We start from the raw sequence: 19,280 nt of genomic DNA on the forward strand, positions 1-19,280 counted from the left end.
AAAAATACAATTACATGAAATCAATAAATATAAATCTTTAATTGTACTAATTAAAAAGATAGGGATTAAAATAGATATTTCTTAATAGTACTTTGGCTTTTAAAATTGAAATCTTTGCATTGAATTATTAAATTTCGAGTAATATGATTGTTAATAAATAAATATCATAACAACTGCGAACCAATAATTCAAATCAATAACTATGATTGTTTGAAAATTTATAATTAATGACACTTTAAATTAGTGACAGTGGAATGTGCATTATTAATAACTTTCTTTTGTATAAGTAATATGTCTCAACACATGGAATCAAAATTTGTTCCTCTCCTCTCTTATTATTTCTCTCATTGTTAAATACACTATTTTTAGAAAAATTTCGGTAAAGAAATCTTTAGGTTTGTAGTCTGCATACGTTTTGTAGTTTTGTTATATCTTAGATATGATCATAACAACCATCACCTTAAAGCCACATAACTTTTTAAATTGGTTCTTCAAGAACCCTATAAATCCTAACACTTGCTTTCATGTATGTTCACCAAGATTGTTAGAATTGGGATCCTACAAATGATTATAATGTGGGGTTTGCATAATCGAATCGTGGATCATGAGATTTTGCTTACAAAGTAAAATAAATTAAAATTTTTATGTATTTGGCATTTTAACAACTCCAAATAAAATAAGCCTAACAACTTGGGAGTAAGTTTAAGAAATTAAAACAAGTTTCTGGAATGTAGCAAGATTCTAGTAGGTTTTTCGTTCAATAATTTTGATTCCAGAAGTTCTAAAAAATTTAAATTACAAAGTGCTCTACAATTAGACAAAGTGTTCTACAATTAGAGGGCAAATTGTTGCCCTTTAATTGAGGTAAACTTCTCATATTAAGATCGACAAAAGGAAAAAGAGAAGGAAGAAGAAGATAAGAAGAAAAAGAAACGCTTTTTGTTGAAGGAAGAAGAACTTTTTGTTATTTGAAAAAAAAAAAAAAAGGAAAATAAAACTATACTCTTTGATTTTTAGGGAAAAAAAAAAAAAAAGATCTTTGCCTTGTCAAAAAAAAGAGAAAATGAAAAGGAAGAAAGGGAAAAAAACTACAAAGATGGTGCATAACAACTACAAGCATGAAACTTTAGGCTCTAAACTTGATTATGCATCTGCTACCACATTAGCCTTTCCCGGGTGATAACTGATCGTGCAATCGTAATTCTTAATCAACTCTAACCACCGCCTCTACATCGTATTCAACTCCTTCTGTGTGAAAAAATACTTGAAACTCTTATGGTCAGTGAATATCTCACACTGTACCCCGTACAGATAGTGTCGCCAGATCTTCAGTGCATATACCACAGTAGCCAATTCCAGATCATGCGTAGGGTAATTTTCTCGTACTCTTTCAATTGCCAAGAAGCATATGCCACTACCTTATCTTGCTACATAAGCACACATCTCAGACCTTCAGAGACGCGTCGCTATAAATCACAAACCCACCATCCCCTGAAGGAATGGTCAAAACTATAGCAGTAACCAGTCGGTGCTTCAACTCCTGAAAACATTGCTTGCAATCACTGGTTAACTCAAATTGCACTCCCTTCCTAGTCAATCGTGTCAGATGTCCAGACAGTTTAGAGAAACCCTCTACGAACCAACGATAGTACCCCACCAATCCTAAAAAATTCCGAACCTCCTGCACATTCTTCGGCCTTACCCAGTCAACCACAGCTTCAATCTTACTAGGATCAACTGATATACCATCCCCAGTAAGCACATGGCCTAAGAACGCAATCTGACTCAACCAGAATTCACATTTCTTCAGTTTAGCATACAACTTCTTTTCCCACAAAATCTGTAACACTAACCTCAAGTGTTCCACGTGCCCTTCTGTACTCTTCGAGTAAACCAGAATGTCGTCAATGAATGTCACTACGAACCGATCCAGGTACTCATGGAAACCCCTATTCATTAGATCTATGAACGCCTCCGGAGCATTCGTCAACCTAAAAGGCATTACCAAGAATTCGTAATGGCCATATCTCGTTCGGAAAGCAGTCTTCGCTACATCCTCCGCTCTAACCTTCACCTGATGATATTATGACCACAAGTCAATCTTCGAAAAGACCTGCATTCCCTGCAACTAGTCAAAGAGATCATCTATACGAGGTAAATGATATCGATTCTTCATAGTCACCTTGTTAATCTCACGGTAACCAATGCACATCCACATCAACCCGTTCTTCTTCTTTACAAACAATACTGGAGCTCCCCAGGGCGAAACACTAGGTCAAATGCAACCCCTATCCAGTAATTTCTGCAACTGCTCCTTCAACTCTCGAAGTTCTGTTGGAGCCATCCAGTACGGAGTTTTAGAGATCGGTGCCTTACTAGGCAGCAACTTTATCGCAAACTCCACCTCACGATCCGGAGGTAAACCAGGTAAATCACTTGGAAAAACATCCAGAAACTCGCTGACTACCCGAATATCTTCGAGCCTCAACTCATCCCGAGACGGTTCCTTAATACATACTATGTACCCCTGACATCTGTCAAAAAGTAGCCTCTTTGCCTGTAGTGCCAACAGAATCTGTGGCGCTGAATACACACACGATGCCACGAATTCGTACTCCTGCTTCCCAAGAGGTCTAAAAACTACCACCTTCCTACGACAGTCAATCACAGCATAACTGGAGAACAACCAATCCATCCCCAGAATGACATCGAACCCCGACATGTCATATACAACAAAATTACCAGTAGCAGCTTTCCCTGAATTTTCACTAGGCAGTCTACCAACATCTTCCTATAGAAAGATACACTCCTAGATGGCGTAGTAACAGATAATACCTCATTCATGTCTCGGGTCTCAACCCCACACCGTCCCACAAAATTCATAAATACAAAGGAATGGGTTGCATTCGAATCAAACAAAACAGAAGCTTTATTTGAAAGTAATAATAAGGTACCTATCACCACGTTCCCTGCCTGCTCAGCGTCCACTGGAGTAAGAGAATATACTCTGGCTGGAGTTGTATTCATCTGAACGGTTCCCTGAGGTATCTGGTTGCTCCCTTGGTTCCCACTGAGTGCAGACACATCTCGCTTCGGTGCACGACAATCATGAGCCATGTGACCAAGTTGACCACAGTTATAGCAGTTACCTTCAAAAGACTGACACTCACCCTCGTGCCGTCTGAGGCACCTGGTACAACAACCACTAGTCTGGCTCCCATGAGAATCCTAGTGCTCGGTATTCTAGCGGTATCTCGAACCCTTGTTCCTCTTCTTCCACGATCCCTGACAAGATCTTGTCTGAGAACCATAAGGTAATGTCCTCTTCCTTGAGTCCTGATCCACCTCGTCCTCTTGGATACCAGTCTCAATCATCGTGACTTTATCCACCAACACCAAGAACTCATGGATCTGAAGTATACCCACCAATCTACGAATATCCTTCCTTAAACTCTTGTCGAACCTCCAAGTCTTCTCATACTCGCTCGAGATCAAACATGGTGTAAAGCGGGACAACTCTATGTACCGAGCCGCATACCCCTGCATCGTCATACTCCCCTGAGTTAGAGTAGAAAACTCATATGCCTTCGCATCACGTACTGAAGCCGAAAAGTATCTATCGAAGAACACTTCCTTGAAACAGCTCCACGTCATCTCCACTGAACCGACTCTCTGCTTCTCCAGCAAACTCACCACAGTCCACCATCGCCCTGCCTCCCCAAACATCTGGAAAGTAGCATAGAGGACTTGCCGCCTATCTATGCAGTGCAGGACCTCCAAGATCCTTTTTGTCTTCTCCACCCAGTCCTCCACTGTCGTTGGGTTAGGTCCTCCAGAGAACATTGGAGGATGCATGCATGTGAACCTCTCAATGGTGCACCCTACAGTAGTAGGAGAACGCTCACGTCTCCTCACACTCCGTTCGATCTCCCGTAATACTTGCCTCGTCAAACCTTGAGGCACAGAAGGAGACTCATCACTCGCAGTCTCCTCGGAGCCACTTCACAGGTCATTCTCCTTAGGCTCCATTCTGCAGCACAATAAGAATCTATCAATATCCCTATGACACATACAGTTAACACCATGATCTACACTAATCGTGTTAAATACTCCCTGCCAGGTCTAGGTCTGTCCTATCATACCGATACGAAAGTCATCAATGATCAACCCTGCTTTTACTGGAATTGTCATCCCAAGAAAAACTTGAAATACCATCGACAATTCCTGGTCTAGCAACCGAATAACTCTCAACCAACTCTACCCATATCCACATCCTATACTCTAGTATGTACTCATAACTAAGCCTAACCAAGTCTACAAGATCTAGTAACCTGGTTAGCTCTGGTATCAAGCTGTCATGCCCCAAACCCTGAAATGGGACCCAGGGGTGAAAATGTAACCTAACCTGTCCCTGTATCATGCAAATCACTCACAGATACAGCACAAAGGATAAGGGTCCGATCCCGTGGGGTTCTCAGGCACCCTAAACACATCCAAACACAATCATATACGCAACGAAAAAATGTCATTCTATATATACATATGTAGTACCATACCAGAGTCTATACATGAGCAGAAACAGACTTTATCAAAAATGTACAAACGGGTGCCCAAACACATTTAAAAATGGCAATCCACCAAAAATACAGTCCTAGCACTTACCCAAGTGCTAACCGCAGTACACCGGCCACTACGCTCCCTACACCAAGACGCTAGTTTCGGTTACTCGAAAGACCTGTAAAAATGTACGTACAGCAGGGGTGAGACACCTCTCAGTAAGGAAGAACACAGGTTATATCGGTGTGTGGCATTTGAGTGTTATCATAATGCAACATACACGCAGTTAAATGTAGTACAGTACTAGTTCACATAGTGCATACACGCACAAATATACATGATTAGCAATCTTGGTGTCGTCACACCCTTCGACCCGAAGCCAGTCCGCGGCAATCTAGCGTTGGCCTTTAGCCAACCCGCGAAGCACGGCGCCATCGGCACATGGCTAGTCCCCGACTCCTATGGCATCGTACCGGCGCTAACTGGTGGATCCACACCCTTCGGCCTGATCTGTCGGTATAGGCTCGCGCCCTCGGATATAGAGCCGGACACTCTCAGTACCTGAAACAATTCGGAACCCCGTTCCTACTAGCATTTCAACAGTCACACACACATGCATGCTCATATAACCAAACAAATCACACCCATTTGGTAATTTAAATCATGATTTTTCAAATAAATACAGTTTAAACAAGTCAAGGCACGACCATCCCAATAACACAATATAAATCACCATATACGCTAGGTTTTCAACAAAATCAGGGATATAGCCCGCCGCACCCTTTTTCCCAAAACTGTAATAATGAAAAACCCATAGTTTTCCCCGTCAGATTCTCCAAATGAGTAGCCAAAACACACATAGGATTGTGAACCACAGTTACACCGAGTCTGATTTCAAAAATAACCAATATAAACACAGTTCCCTTAACCTTTTCCCTGAATAGCAAATCTCAAACTCTAAGGCCCCCAAACAGCGAATCGAATTCCAAAACTTACAAATCACAGTACAGAATATACTTACAAGACTATTTCCTACAAAACTTCCGGATCAGAATTGAAAACCGAGCCTTACCTCGATTTTTCGCCAAAACCCAAAAATCTCTAAAACGGGATTCTGATCCATAGAACTTGTAGAGAATCCTTCCACAATCCTCGTGGTAACTTCAGATTCCCGATTCCAGCAACGATCGATGAAGAAATCTAGAGAAATAGAGAGTAGGGAGAGTTCTAGAGAGAGAGAGAGAGAGAGAGGGAGGAGAGAGAGAGAGGAGAGAGAGAGAGAGAGAGAGAGAGAGAGAGAGAGGATTTGAAGTTTTCTTAGTGAGGGAGTAAAGAAAATTTCTATTTATAACACCTTTGACTTGGGCAAACTCGTCGATGAAATGGTGCCCCTCGTCGACGAGGCCCTATTGTCTTCTCGTCGACGAGGCGAGGGGGGAAAAAATTCATCGGACAAATTTGATAGTCCCGTTGCTGAAACTCCTTAGGCGTTCCCCTCGTCGAAGAGTCTTTGATTTTGCGATGAAAAAGGACAAAGAGCTTCCATCGACGAAATAACTTTGTCGACGAAATTTGGCTTCGTCGACCGAGGTCCTGCTCTGTTTACCAAACTTGTCCCTCCTCTTTAAATATTTAATCCCAATTATCACGATTCGGGTTCGTACAGAATTGTGCCCCATAGCGGATATATACTAAAGGTCTAAAGGGCTTGGGGTGAAATGGACTCTTTTCACGTATATAAATTGCTCTAGGAAAATAAATCTCTTGGTAAGATACATGAAATTATATCACAGTATAAATATAACTCATGCAAAGAATAAAGTAAAAAAGTGTAAGAGAGCTAAGGAAAAAACACCAATATTTTTACAGTGATTCGGAACCAAACCTACGTTCATGCTTAACCCAAGTTTTTAAAGATTCCTAATCTACTGTGATCGCTTCCAACGATTAGAGGAAGTCTACACATTTAGAACTAAATTCCTATCATACTCACCAAGAGCACAAGATCATCAAGATGCCTTACAAGTTCGGGTTATCAAAAGAATTTTCACCAATGGTCACAAAGAAACTTTACAAAGAAGATGATATATAGGTTTTCTACTTCACAATGTCATATATTCTTGATTCTGGAAACAAGTAACATTTGATTATATGAGCTCGTCATTCATATATGACCAAATTAAGTCAACTCCAACCCATAACTCGCAATTCAATTGTTCACACCATTTGTCTTATTATATATTTTTGACTGGCCAATGGCGGGGAGGTAGTGGGGGAAGAAGGTTTTTCCCTCCTTTGCGGGTTGAAGTGATGGAGAAACGGTGTTTATAAAATAGACCTTTGGTATGTTTCCTTCCCCATAGTGCAATGCTTAGTGATAACATAGTAAATACTTCATTTTTTTACCAAATTTGCACTTTTTTCTTAAAAAATAAAAACAAAACAAAAGTGCTGCTACTGAGGCTTAGCTTTCTTTTGGGCAACCACACAGGCAGTCAATTTGGCCCCGCCAATTTTCGTGTGTCAAATCTCAGCAAGTTGCTTATTTAACTGACAATCAAACCCTCTCACGTTCTAAGACCCTATAGCAGTGAGTATTTGCACATGATGCAAGACTATCAAGGGTGGATTTTGCTTGCAAAAATATTCTTTAGAACAAGCTCGCATATATTCATTGATATTGTTTTTTATAGTTTTAATCCCAAATACTATGTACTCTCAATTTTGTAAAAATACCCATGAGATATTTGATTTGGATTGTGTTACACTCTTGCTCATGTGTGTGTTGGGAATATCTTATCTTGTAGATCAAGGGGTGAACTTCACGATACATACACTCGACACAATCTTGAGAGATTACATTATTGGTCTTGCCGAACATTAAATCTATATCGATCTGTGAGTGTATATGTTTGTGCTGTAGTTGGTACAATCTGTTTTCATGACCGCATTACCTCAATGTAGTATCAGGATTTGAGCAAAAAATACTATATGAATGCATTTCCAGGCGTGGCTTGAGGGCAGCGGTAATCCAAAGTCGGGTAAGGGATTGTTAGTAAAAGGTGAGGTCAGTCGGTGCGTTTATAAATTGACGCACTGAAAGTTTAGGTGATCGCTTCACCCGATTACGTGAGGTATACAGTGTAATCCTTAGTACTTGTTAGCAGCAAGGAGTAGGCCCATTGGCCGAACCTCGATAACATATTGCGTGTACTGTTATTTTTCGGCACTTTAAGGCTTATCATTGCACAATTCGATATGGTTATTAGATTTTAACAAATCATCCGCGAGTAGAACTAACCCCAGATTTTTGTAATAGGCTACTGTTAAATTCAGTTGTCCTAGGTGATTTAATTTTAAACACCCCCCATTTCACCCCCTCTCTTGGGAATCACAGTAAAAATGCGTAAAATTGATAACATCCACTCTGACTACACAAATTTCATATTAAAAACCTCCTGTCGAATTTGGTTAAGGTCTGCACTTCATTTTAATCAATATCGAACAAGAATTACAGTTTTATATGCCTTTTTCTCTTCTTTGCATGAATAGGTTGTGAGATGTCAACATTCCGACATTGATTTTTTTCTTATACCCACCAAGCCCTGATAGTTACTGACGTTGGTCGTTAGGAAATCTTTTGATCGAAATATGGCACAACAAACTCATCACGTGGAGTTGACACACGCACCTATTTGTCAGAATTTTATCGTCTGTAAGAGCCATTATTGGACATCGACCAAAGTACCCACGCAAACACAAAAGAAAAACGACCAAAGAAAAACTTGATGATCTTCCCTCAAATAAAACACTTCAAACAGTGAATTTGTACTGTGAATGGTAAACCATTATTTAATCTGGAAGTAAATATAGTGGTTAAGCAATTATTTTGTGGAAAATGAAATAATCGACCAATTTGGTCGGTCGATGCGATTTTTATATTTTTAATTAGGGAATAGTTATTCGATTTTCAGTTCGGTTTATGGAGAAATATCATTTCAGTTAACCGATTTAACCGAAAATTTGGATCGATTGGAATGAAGTTCGGGTAAGAAGGGTAGGGGCGGCTTATCATGAGATAGTATTAATTTTTTCAATTAATTGGTTAAGTATGACCCAGATAATTGACCGAACCGGTCAAATTGAACACACGTAGAATGAACTTATTATAGTTGATAAACCCAATATCGTTGATGGGGTTCTCCCCGCCACAAAGAAGATTTAATAGCTTATTTGTTGTTTTTTTTTTCCTAGAGTATCCAACACGCAAGCAATTTTCTTTTTTAAAAAAAAAACAAATCTGTAAATGATGAAACAGCGGAGGGACCAGTGTGGACTGTGTGAGCTGTCATAAGGCCCAGTATGTGAGATTGAACCTCCAATTTCTTTTTCCAAACTATGTCAGCGCTAATGAAAAAATTAACCCGCACCTGCGCCGACAAATGGAATTCCACTAAACCTTTTCCGGTTGTTACCACACTTATTCAATTTACCACTCTGCACGAAATTCCATCAATAGCCATCACTTAATGCGAGTAAGCGATTTGCATTTTGTAATTTCGTTAATTTAGCATTGCAATTTTTTTTCCTGCTTGAAAAGCGTCTTTCTGTTTATATTCCCAACCACCACTGCTTCATAAACAAATCCAGCTTTGAGTCAAACATTTTTTTTTATTCAAATTTCAAGACAACATCACTCTTTATAGTCTGCCTCACGACTCAACCACCTCTGTACTCATGCCTATACGTTTTATTATTTCATTGGCAAGCCAGTTCGACAGAGGTTCGTCGGGAGTAGGACTCCGAGGGAACACAGAGGGAAAGAGGGGGGGAGACGACAGGGGCTGAGGGACAGTAATGTAAAGGAGCACGTGAGAAGGAAACTCGGGTGGGGAGGGCGAACAAACTCACATACCGAAGTTTTTGAAACTTTAAATACAGTCAACATAAAAAAAATACCAATTTGACAGGACTCTCAATAAATCATAACTCCTATAAGTACGTAATTAAAAAGATAGGAATTACAATAGATATTCTTAATGTACTTTGGCCTTTAAAATGAAATCTTGCATTGAATTATTAATTTCGAGTAATATTGATGTTAATAAATAAATATATAACAATGCGAAACCAATAATTACAAACAATAAACTAGATTGTGAAAATTATAAGTAATAGACACTTTAAAATAAGGACAGTGGAATGTGCAAATTATATAATGAAATTTCTTTTGTATAAGCTATACATATGTCTCAACACATGGAGATCAAAAATTTGTTCCTCATCCCTCTCTTAATTATTTGCTTCAATTTATAGAATCACTCATGATTTTAGAAAAATTTCGGTAAGAGACATCTTTGGTTTGTAGTCTGCATACGTTTGTAGTTTTGTTATATCTTAGATATTGATCATAAAAACCATCACCCTTAAAAGCACATTAGACTCTATTTCATTGGTTCTTCAAGAACCCTAGTAAACTAAAACACTATGCTTTCAGTAGTCACCAAAAAGATTGTTGAGAAAATTGGGATCCTACACATGATTATAATGTGGGGTTGCATAATCGAATGTGGAATATGAGATTCGGCTACAAAGTCAAGTCATAAATTAAAAATTTTTAATGTATTTATGGAGCATGATGTAACAACTCCAAATACACTAAGCTCAACAAACTGGGAGTAAGTTTAAGAAACTAAAACAAGTTTCTGGAATGTGCAGATTCTAGTCGGTTTTTCGTTCAATCATTTGATGTTCCAGACGTTTCGTAAAAAACATTAAAATTACCATGAGGGTCAGTATCCATTAGCCCAAAGTGATTGGCCTCCGAATTGTAGAGGGCCCCATTGTTGGCCTTTAATTGAGGGGGATAGACTTCTCCTCTTTCACGCTCGCCCCCCCGGCCACCGCGCCGGACAGCCAGACCGATCGCCGGCCCCAGGCCACCGCTTTTTTGTTGACCGGCAGCCACGCCCTGTTTTGTTCAGTTGCCGCCCCGCCACCACCTGGTCCTCCAATCTCACTCTTTGATTTTCGGTGCCCCCCACCCCCGCCACCCGCTCTTCCTTGTCCCAGAAAAAAACAGAGCAAATGAAAAGGAAGGGATAAGGAAAAAACTAACAAATGGATGGGATGCATAACAACTACAAGCTATGAAAACTTTAGGCTCTAACACTGGATTATACATATGCGTGCCACCATTAGCTGCCCGGTGATGTAACTGATCGTCCCGTTTACACTACTTCCCACCCCTAACCACGCCTTAACGTATTCAATCCTTCTGTGTGAAAAGAAATAACTGTTATTGAAACTAATTATGGGCGTGACATACAATCACACTGTACCACGTACAGATAATGTAGCGCCCGATCTTCAAGTGCTATACACAGTAGGCCCAATCCAGACTCATGCGTAGGGTAATTTTCTCTGTACTCTTTGCATATTACACCAAGAAGCATATTGGACCATACCTTATCTTGCTACATCAGCACACATCTCGACTTCAGAGGACGCGTCGTATAAATCACAAACCCACATCCTGAAGGATTGTCACAACTATAGCATTAACCAGTCGGTGCTTCAACTCTTGAAAACACTGCTGCAATCCTGGTTAACTCAGAAACTGCACTCCCTTCAGTCAATCGTGTTCAGCTGGTCAAAGCCATTTTATAGTAAACCCTCTACGACCCGCCTATATTACACCCCCCCAATCCAAATTAACTAATGGTCCTTAACTCCTTCATCATTTCGGCTTTAATCCACCACGTTCAACCCAACAGCATCAATCTTAACTAGGATGAATGAATACCATCACCAGCCAGCACCTCAAGGCTCTTGAGGAAGATACTAACTACAGAATCTCTACCACACCAGAATTCAATTTTTCCGTTTATCATACAACTTCCCTTTTTCCAGATAGATCTTTAACACTTACTTGCCTCAAGGATTTTCCACTTCTCCGCCTCCGCTTACTCTTCTGATGTAAACCATAATGTCTCTCAATTTGAAACTCCACGCTACGAATCCGTAGTCCAGGTATTTCGGAAACCTCCTATTTCTGGAGAAACATATGAACTCCTTCGGATCATATCGTTCACCTAAAGTGCATTCCCACGAATTCGTTATAACTGGTCCATAGTGTCCGTTGTCGGGAAAGCAGTCTTCGCTACATCCTTCGCTCTAAACCTTCACTGATGCTTATTATGACCACAAGTCAATCTTCAAAAGACCTGAATCCCGCAACTAGTCAAAGAGATCATCGACGAGGTAAATGATATCGTTCGTCATAGTCACCTTGTTATCTCACGTCAAACCAATGCACATCACATATTAACCCGTTCTCTCTTTACGAACAATACTGGACGCTCACCAGGGCGAAACACTAGGTCAAATGCAACCCCTATCCAGTAATTTCTGCAACTGCTCCTTCAACTCTCGAAGTTCTGTTGGAGCCATCCAGTACGGAGTTTTAGAGATCGTTGCCTTACTAGGCAAGCAACTTTATCGCAAACTCCACCTCACGATCCGGAGGTAACCAGGTAAATCACTTGGAAAAACATCCAGAAATCTCGCTGACTACCCGAATATCTTCGAGCCTCAACTCATCCCGAGACGGTTCCTTAATACATACTATGTACCCCTGACATCTGTCAAAAGTAGCCTCTTTGCCTGTAGTGCCAACAGAATCTGTGGCGCTGAATACACACACGATGCCACGAATTCGTACTCCTGCTTCCCAAGAGGTCTAAAAACTACCACCTTCCGTACGACAGTCAATCACAGCATAACTGAGGAGACAACCAATCCATCCCCAGAATGACATCGAACCCCGACATGTCATATATCAACAAAATTACCAGTAGCAGGCTTTCCCTGAATTTTCACTAGGCAGTCTACCACCATCTTCCTATAGAAAGATACACTCCTAGATGGCGGTAGTAACAGATAATACCTCATTCATGTCTCGGGTTCTCAACCCCACACCGTCCCACAAAATTCATAAATACAAGGAATGGGTTGCATTCGAATCAACAAAACAGAAGCTTTATTTGAAAGTAAATAATAAGGTACCTATCACCACGTTTCCCTGCCTGCTCAGCGTCCACTGGAGTAAGAGAATATACTCTGGCTGGAGTTGTATTCATCTGAACGGTTCCCTGAGGTATCTGGTTGCTCCCTTGGTTCCCACTGAGTGCAGACACATCTCGCTTCGGTGCACGACAATCATGAGCCATGTGACCAAGTTGACCACAGTTATAGCAGTTACCTTCAAAAGACTGACACTCACCCTCGTGCCGTCTGAGGCACCTGGTACAACAACCACTAGTCTGGCTCCCATGAGAATCCTAGTGCTCGGTATTCTAGCGGTATCTCGAACCCTTGTTCCTCTTCTTCCACGATCCCTGACAAGATCTTGTCTGAGAACCATAAGGTAATGTCCTCTTCCTTGAGTCCTGATCCACCTCGTCCTCTTGGATACCAGTCTCAAATCATCGTGACTTTATCCACCAACACCAAGAACTCATGGATCTGAAGTATACCCACCAATCTACGAATATCCTTCCTTAAACTCTTGTCGAACCTCCAAGTCTTCTCATACTCGCTCGAGATCAAACATGGTGTAAAGCGGGACAACTCTATGTACCGAGCCGCATACCCCTGCATCGTCATACTCCCCTGAGTTAGAGTAGAAAACTCATATGCCTTCGCATCACGTACTGAAGCCGAAAAGTATCTATCGAAGAACACTTCCTTGAAACAGCTCCACGTCATCTCCACTGAACCGACTCTCTGCTTCTCCAGCAAACTCACCACAGTCCACCATCGCCCTGCCTCCCCAAACATCTGGAAAGTAGCATAGAGGACTTGCCGCCTATCTATGCAGTGCAGGACCTCCAAGATCCTTTTTGTCTTCTCCACCCAGTCCTCCACTGTCGTTGGGTTAGGTCCTCCAGAGAACATTGGAGGATGCATGCATGTGAACCTCTCAATGGTGCACCCTACAGTAGTAGGAGAACGCTCACGTCTCCTCACACTCCGTTCGATCTCCCGTAATACTTGCCTCGTCAAACCTTGAGGCACAGAAGGAGACTCATCACTCGCAGTCTCCTCGGAGCCACTTCACAGGTCATTCTCCTTAGGCTCCATTCTGCAGCACAATAAGAATCTATCAATATCCCTATGACACATACAGTTAACACCATGATCTACACTAATCGTGTTAAATACTCCCTGCCAGGTCTAGGTCTGTCCTATCATACCGATACGAAAGTCATCAATGATCAACCCTGCTTTTACTGGAATTGTCATCCCAAGAAAAACTTGAAATACCATCGACAATTCCTGGTCTAGCAACCGAATAACTCTCAACCAACTCTACCCATATCCACATCCTATACTCTAGTATGTACTCATAACTAAGCCTAACCAAGTCTACAAGATCTAGTAACCTGGTTAGCTCTGGTATCAAGCTGTCATGCCCCAAACCCTGAAATGGGACCCAGGGGTGAAAATGTAACCTAACCTGTCCCTGTATCATGCAAATCACTCACAGATACAGCACAAAGGATAAGGGTCCGATCCCGTGGGGTTCTCAGGCACCCTAAACACATCCAAACACAATCATATACGCAACGAAAAAATGTCATTCTATATATACATATGTAGTACCATACCAGAGTCTATACATGAGCAGAAACAGACTTTATCAAAAATGTACAAACGGGTGCCCAAACACATTTAAAAATGGCAATCCACCAAAAATACAGTCCTAGCACTTACCCAAGTGCTAACCGCAGTACACCGGCCACTACGCTCCCTACACCAAGACGCTAGTTTCGGTTACTCGAAAGACCTGTAAAAATGTACGTACAGCAGGGGTGAGACACCTCTCAGTAAGGAAGAACACAGGTTATATCGGTGTGTGGCATTTGAGTGTTATCATAATGCAACATACACGCAGTTAAATGTAGTACAGTACTAGTTCACATAGTGCATACACGCACAAATATACATGATTAGCAATCTTGGTGTCGTCACACCCTTCGACCCGAAGCCAGTCCGCGGCAATCTAGCGTTGGCCTTTAGCCAACCCGCGAAGCACGGCGCCATCGGCACATGGCTAGTCCCCGACTCCTATGGCATCGTACCGGCGCTAACTGGTGGATCCACACCCTTCGGCCTGATCTGTCGGTATAGGCTCGCGCCCTCGGATATAGAGCCGGACACTCTCAGTACCTGAAACAATTCGGAACCCCGTTCCTACTAGCATTTCAACAGTCACACACACATGCATGCTCATATAACCAAACAAATCACACCCATTTGGTAATTTAAATCATGATTTTTCAAATAAATACAGTTTAAACAAGTCAAGGCACGACCATCCCAATAACACAATATAAATCACTCATATACTAGGTTTTCAACAAAATCAGGGATATAGCCCGCCGCACCCTTTTTCCCAAAACTGTAATAATGAAAAACCCATAGTTTTCCCCGTCAGATTCTCCAAATGAGTAGCCAAAACACACATAGGATTGTGAACCACAGTTACACCGAGTCTGATTTCAAAAATAACCAATATAAACACAGTTCCCTTAACCTTTTCCTGAATAGCAAATCTCAAAACTCTAAGGCCCCCAAACAGCGAATCGAATTCCAAAACTAACAAATCACAGTACAGAATATACTTACAAGACTATTTCCTACAAAACTTCCGGATCAGAATTGAAAACCGAGCCTTACCTCGATTTTTCGCCAAAACCCAAAAATCTCTAAAACGGGATTCTGATCCATAGAACTTGTAGAGAATCCTTCCACAATCCTCGTGGTAACTTCAGATTCCCGATTCCAGCAACGATCGATGAAGAAATCTAGAGAAATAGAGAGTAGGGAGAGTTCTAGAGAGAGAGAGAGAGAGAGAGAGAGAGAGAGAGAGAGAGAGAGAGAGAGAGAGAGAGAGAGAGAGAGAGAGAGAGAGATTTGAAGTTTTCTTAGTGAGGGAGTAAAGAAAATTTCTATTTATAACACCTTTGACTTGGGCAAACTCGTCGATGAAATGGTGCCCTCGTCGACGAGGCCCTATTGTCTTCTCGTCGACGAGGCGAGGAATTCATCGACAAATTTTGATATTCCCAGTTGCCTGAAACTCCTTAGCGTCCCCTCGTCGAAGAGTCTTTGAATTTTGTCGATGAAAAGGACAAAGATTCCATCGACGAAATAAACTTTGTCGACGAAATTTGGCTTCGTCGACGAGGCCTGCTCTTTTACCAAACTGTCCCTCTCTTTAAATATTTAAACCCACTTATCACGATTCGGGTTCTTACAGACGTTGTGCCCCATAGCGGATATATACTAAAGTCTAAAGGGGGGGTGAATGGACTCTTTTCACGTATATCAAATTTCTCTAGAAAATAAAATCTCTTGGTAAGATACATGAAATTATATCACAGTATAAATATAAATCATGCACAAGATATAAAGTAAAAAGTGTAAGAGAGAGAAGGAACAACACCAATATTTTTACATGATTCGGCACCAAACCTACGTTCATGCTTTAACACCAAGTTAAAGATTCCATAATCTACTGTGATCTCCTTCACCGATAGAGAAGTCTTACAATTTAGGAACAAATTCCTATCATACTCACCAAGAGCCACAAGGATCATCAAGATGCCTTACAAGTTCGGTTCACAAAGAATTTTCACCAAATTGGTTCACAAAGAACCTTTACAAAGAAGATGATATATAGGTTTTATACTTTCAAATGTCATATTATATGATTCTGGAAACAAGTAACATTTGATTATATGAGCTCAGCTCATTAATATATGACAAATTAAGTTCAACTCCAACCCATAACTTAGGCTATTCAATTGTTCATCAACAATTTGTCTTATTATATATTTCTTGACTGGCCAATGGGGGGAGGTAGTGGGGGAGAAGGGTTTTCCCTCCTTTGCGGGTGAAGTGATGGAGACAAGTCTTTATAAAATAGACCTTTGGTATGTTTCCTTCCCCATATTGCAATGCTAGTGATAACATAGTAAATAATTTAATTTTTTTACCAAAATTGCACTCTTTTTTCTTAAAAAATAAAAACAAAACAAAAGTGCTTGATAATTTTGAGGCTAGCTTTTTCTTTTGGGCAACCCAACACCCGGCAGTCAATTTTGGCCCCTCCAATTCCAGTTGTCAAATCTAAGAAGTTTCTGATTATTAAATGACCAATCAAAGCCTCTCACGTTCTAAGATGCAACAATGGACCCCATATTCTATATTTGCTTTGCTAAAACCAATTTCAGGGCAGCCTGGAATCCTCTGTTCTTCCCTTTTGTTAAAATCACCAGGTCCAGACTCAACACCATATTGTGTATATATTTATATTATTTTAATTTCATCATGCATTATTATTTAATTTAATTTATTTTTATTCGATTTCCAAACTGCCCTTCCATTCAAAATTACTTTTAGCCCAAAAAGAAGCACTAATTTTCGAGCTAGACTGCCAGAACACACGTGCTCTGTTTCTACCCTTCATTAAAACAGAGCACACCCCTCGTTTTTATTATAAAAAACAGAGCATGTTTTAAACTGGCTCGTCTTCCTCGCTAGGGCAGAGATCCAGCAGAGAGGCCTCTTCCCCCATCTCACTGAAATGGAAGGAAGGGTCTCTTCGGTGGCTGTTCTTCTCTGCATTGCAGTATTAATGGTTACTTCTACTTCTCCATCCGAGGCAGCCCAGTCAAAAGCATCTTTCGAAGATAATTTCAGCATTATGTGGTCCGAGAACCATTTTAAAACCTCAGAAGACGGGCAGATCTGGTATCTCTCCCTCGACAAAGAAACAGGTTCGCACAAGCAAAAGAGAAACAGATTGAAATTAAGCTCATTCGACCCAATATGTATTCTTACTGTGTTTTATTTTTCTTTTTTCAAATGGGTTGGTTTGAAGATCTTTTCGTGCTTGTAACCAGAGTTTTCTCTTTATTGAATAGGCTGTGGGTTTCAAACAAAGCAGAGATACAGATTTGGGTGGTTTAGCATGAAGCTGAAGCTGGTCGGAGGAGACTCCGCCGGTGTTGTGACTGCTTATTATGTGAGTTCACATATGAAATTAAATACCATATCACTCGGCAATTCATGCTTCATGAATTCTGAAGCATAACAACTCTTAAAGATCTGTTCTCATGAAATGTGAAAAACCCATTTGTGTTTTTATGAATGATCAAAAACTCATTTTTGTTTTTAGGAATTATCGGAAACCCATTTGTGTTTTTTTGAATAATCAAATACCCATTTGCGTTTTCTATGAAGTATCAAATACCCATTTGAGATTTAAGGAAATATCAAATACCCATTTGTGCTTTTGATCATTTGCAAAGAAAATCATCTGAATTTGCTCGCAGATGTGCTCGGAAAATGGGGCAGGGCCGGAGAGAGATGAGGTAGACATTGAGTTTTTGGGTAACAGAACAGGGCAGCCATACCTGATTCAGACGAATATTTACAAGAACGGTACAGGGGGGAGAGAGATGAGGCACATGCTCTGGTTCGACCCAACGGAAGAGTTCCACATCTATTCCATTCTCTGGAACAACCACCAGATTGTGTAAGTATCTCTCTCTCTCTCTCTCTCTCTCTCTCTCTCTCTACTGGTTTGGGACTCTGAGTTAGGTTGCAATTGTGGAGTTGTGATTGGGAAGTGAAGGGCTGCCCTCCAATTGTAGGGCACATGACCTTATCTGCCCTGCAATAATTGAGCGTGTGGTGGCAACCACCTCTGCATATTAACTTACTTCTCCTGCATCTTGACATCTTAAATGTAACCTTTAGTAGACAGTCAATAATGCCGGCCTGTCTGTCACTAATATGCTGTGCGATTTCAACTTGTTAATCATCTCATATTTTATCGAATGTTAAAATTCACGTTTAAAAAATGATGTGCACTCGTGATCGTAGGTTGTAATTATTTTGGTTCGTTTTACTTCAAACATTGAACTTCATATTAAACAAATTCAGTTTTAATATTTTAAACATAGAGATTGATAATATTTTAAGATAATGTTGGAGGTATGAATTTTTCGCCTTGGAGATGATGGATTAGTGCCTTCCAATTGAAACTTCATATAGGTTCTTCGTGGATAGAGTTCCAGTGCGAGTTTTCAAGAACAATGGGAAAGCAAATGCCTTCTTCCCAAATGAGAAGCCTATGTACTTGTTCTCCAGCATATGGAACGCCGACGACTGGGCTACCCGAGGCGGCCTTGAGAAAACAGACTGGAAGAAAGCCCCCTTCGTTTCCTCCTACAAGGACTTCAATGTGGAGGCCTGCCAATGGGAAGACCCCTACCCTGCCTGCGTATCCTCCACCACCACCAATTGGTGGGATCAGTATGATGCCTGGCACCTCTCTAATTCCCAAAAGTTAGACTTTGCATGGGTCGAAAGGAACCTCGTTATTTATGATTATTGTAAGGACACCGACCGATACCCCGTCCTACCCGACGAGTGTTCATTGAGTCCGTGGGATTAATTGATTAGTGAAACTACTACGACGTTATTCATTTATTTGTTATCCTAAGTTTTCTTCATTTACTTTAATTTTTTATACAGATATGAAGGTGTGTTTTATTTTAATTTTGGGTCTTGTATCGAACCGATGCATTAGCGGTGTATTATATTATTTTTAATATAAGCATGCACTAAAAGCCTTATTTTTGTAA

General features: G+C 40.7%; 1 protein-coding gene across 1 annotated transcript; it reads left to right on the forward strand.

Annotated features, from left to right (window-relative positions):
- The first annotated feature begins 16,875 nt into the window (after positions 1-16,875).
- Positions 16,876-19,280, forward strand: LOC131152827 (probable xyloglucan endotransglucosylase/hydrolase protein 8). The gene is made up of 4 exons (XM_058104708.1): positions 16,876-17,405; positions 17,553-17,653; positions 17,964-18,166; positions 18,688-19,280. The coding sequence occupies exons 1-4, from the start codon at positions 17,213-17,215 to the stop codon at positions 19,088-19,090; spliced, it is 900 nt and encodes a 299-aa protein (XP_057960691.1). The 5' UTR covers positions 16,876-17,212; the 3' UTR covers positions 19,091-19,280.

The sequence above is a fragment of the Malania oleifera genome, chromosome 4 (assembly GCF_029873635.1).
Source record: "Malania oleifera isolate guangnan ecotype guangnan chromosome 4, ASM2987363v1, whole genome shotgun sequence".
Taxonomy (NCBI): Eukaryota; Viridiplantae; Streptophyta; class Magnoliopsida; order Santalales; family Ximeniaceae; genus Malania; species Malania oleifera.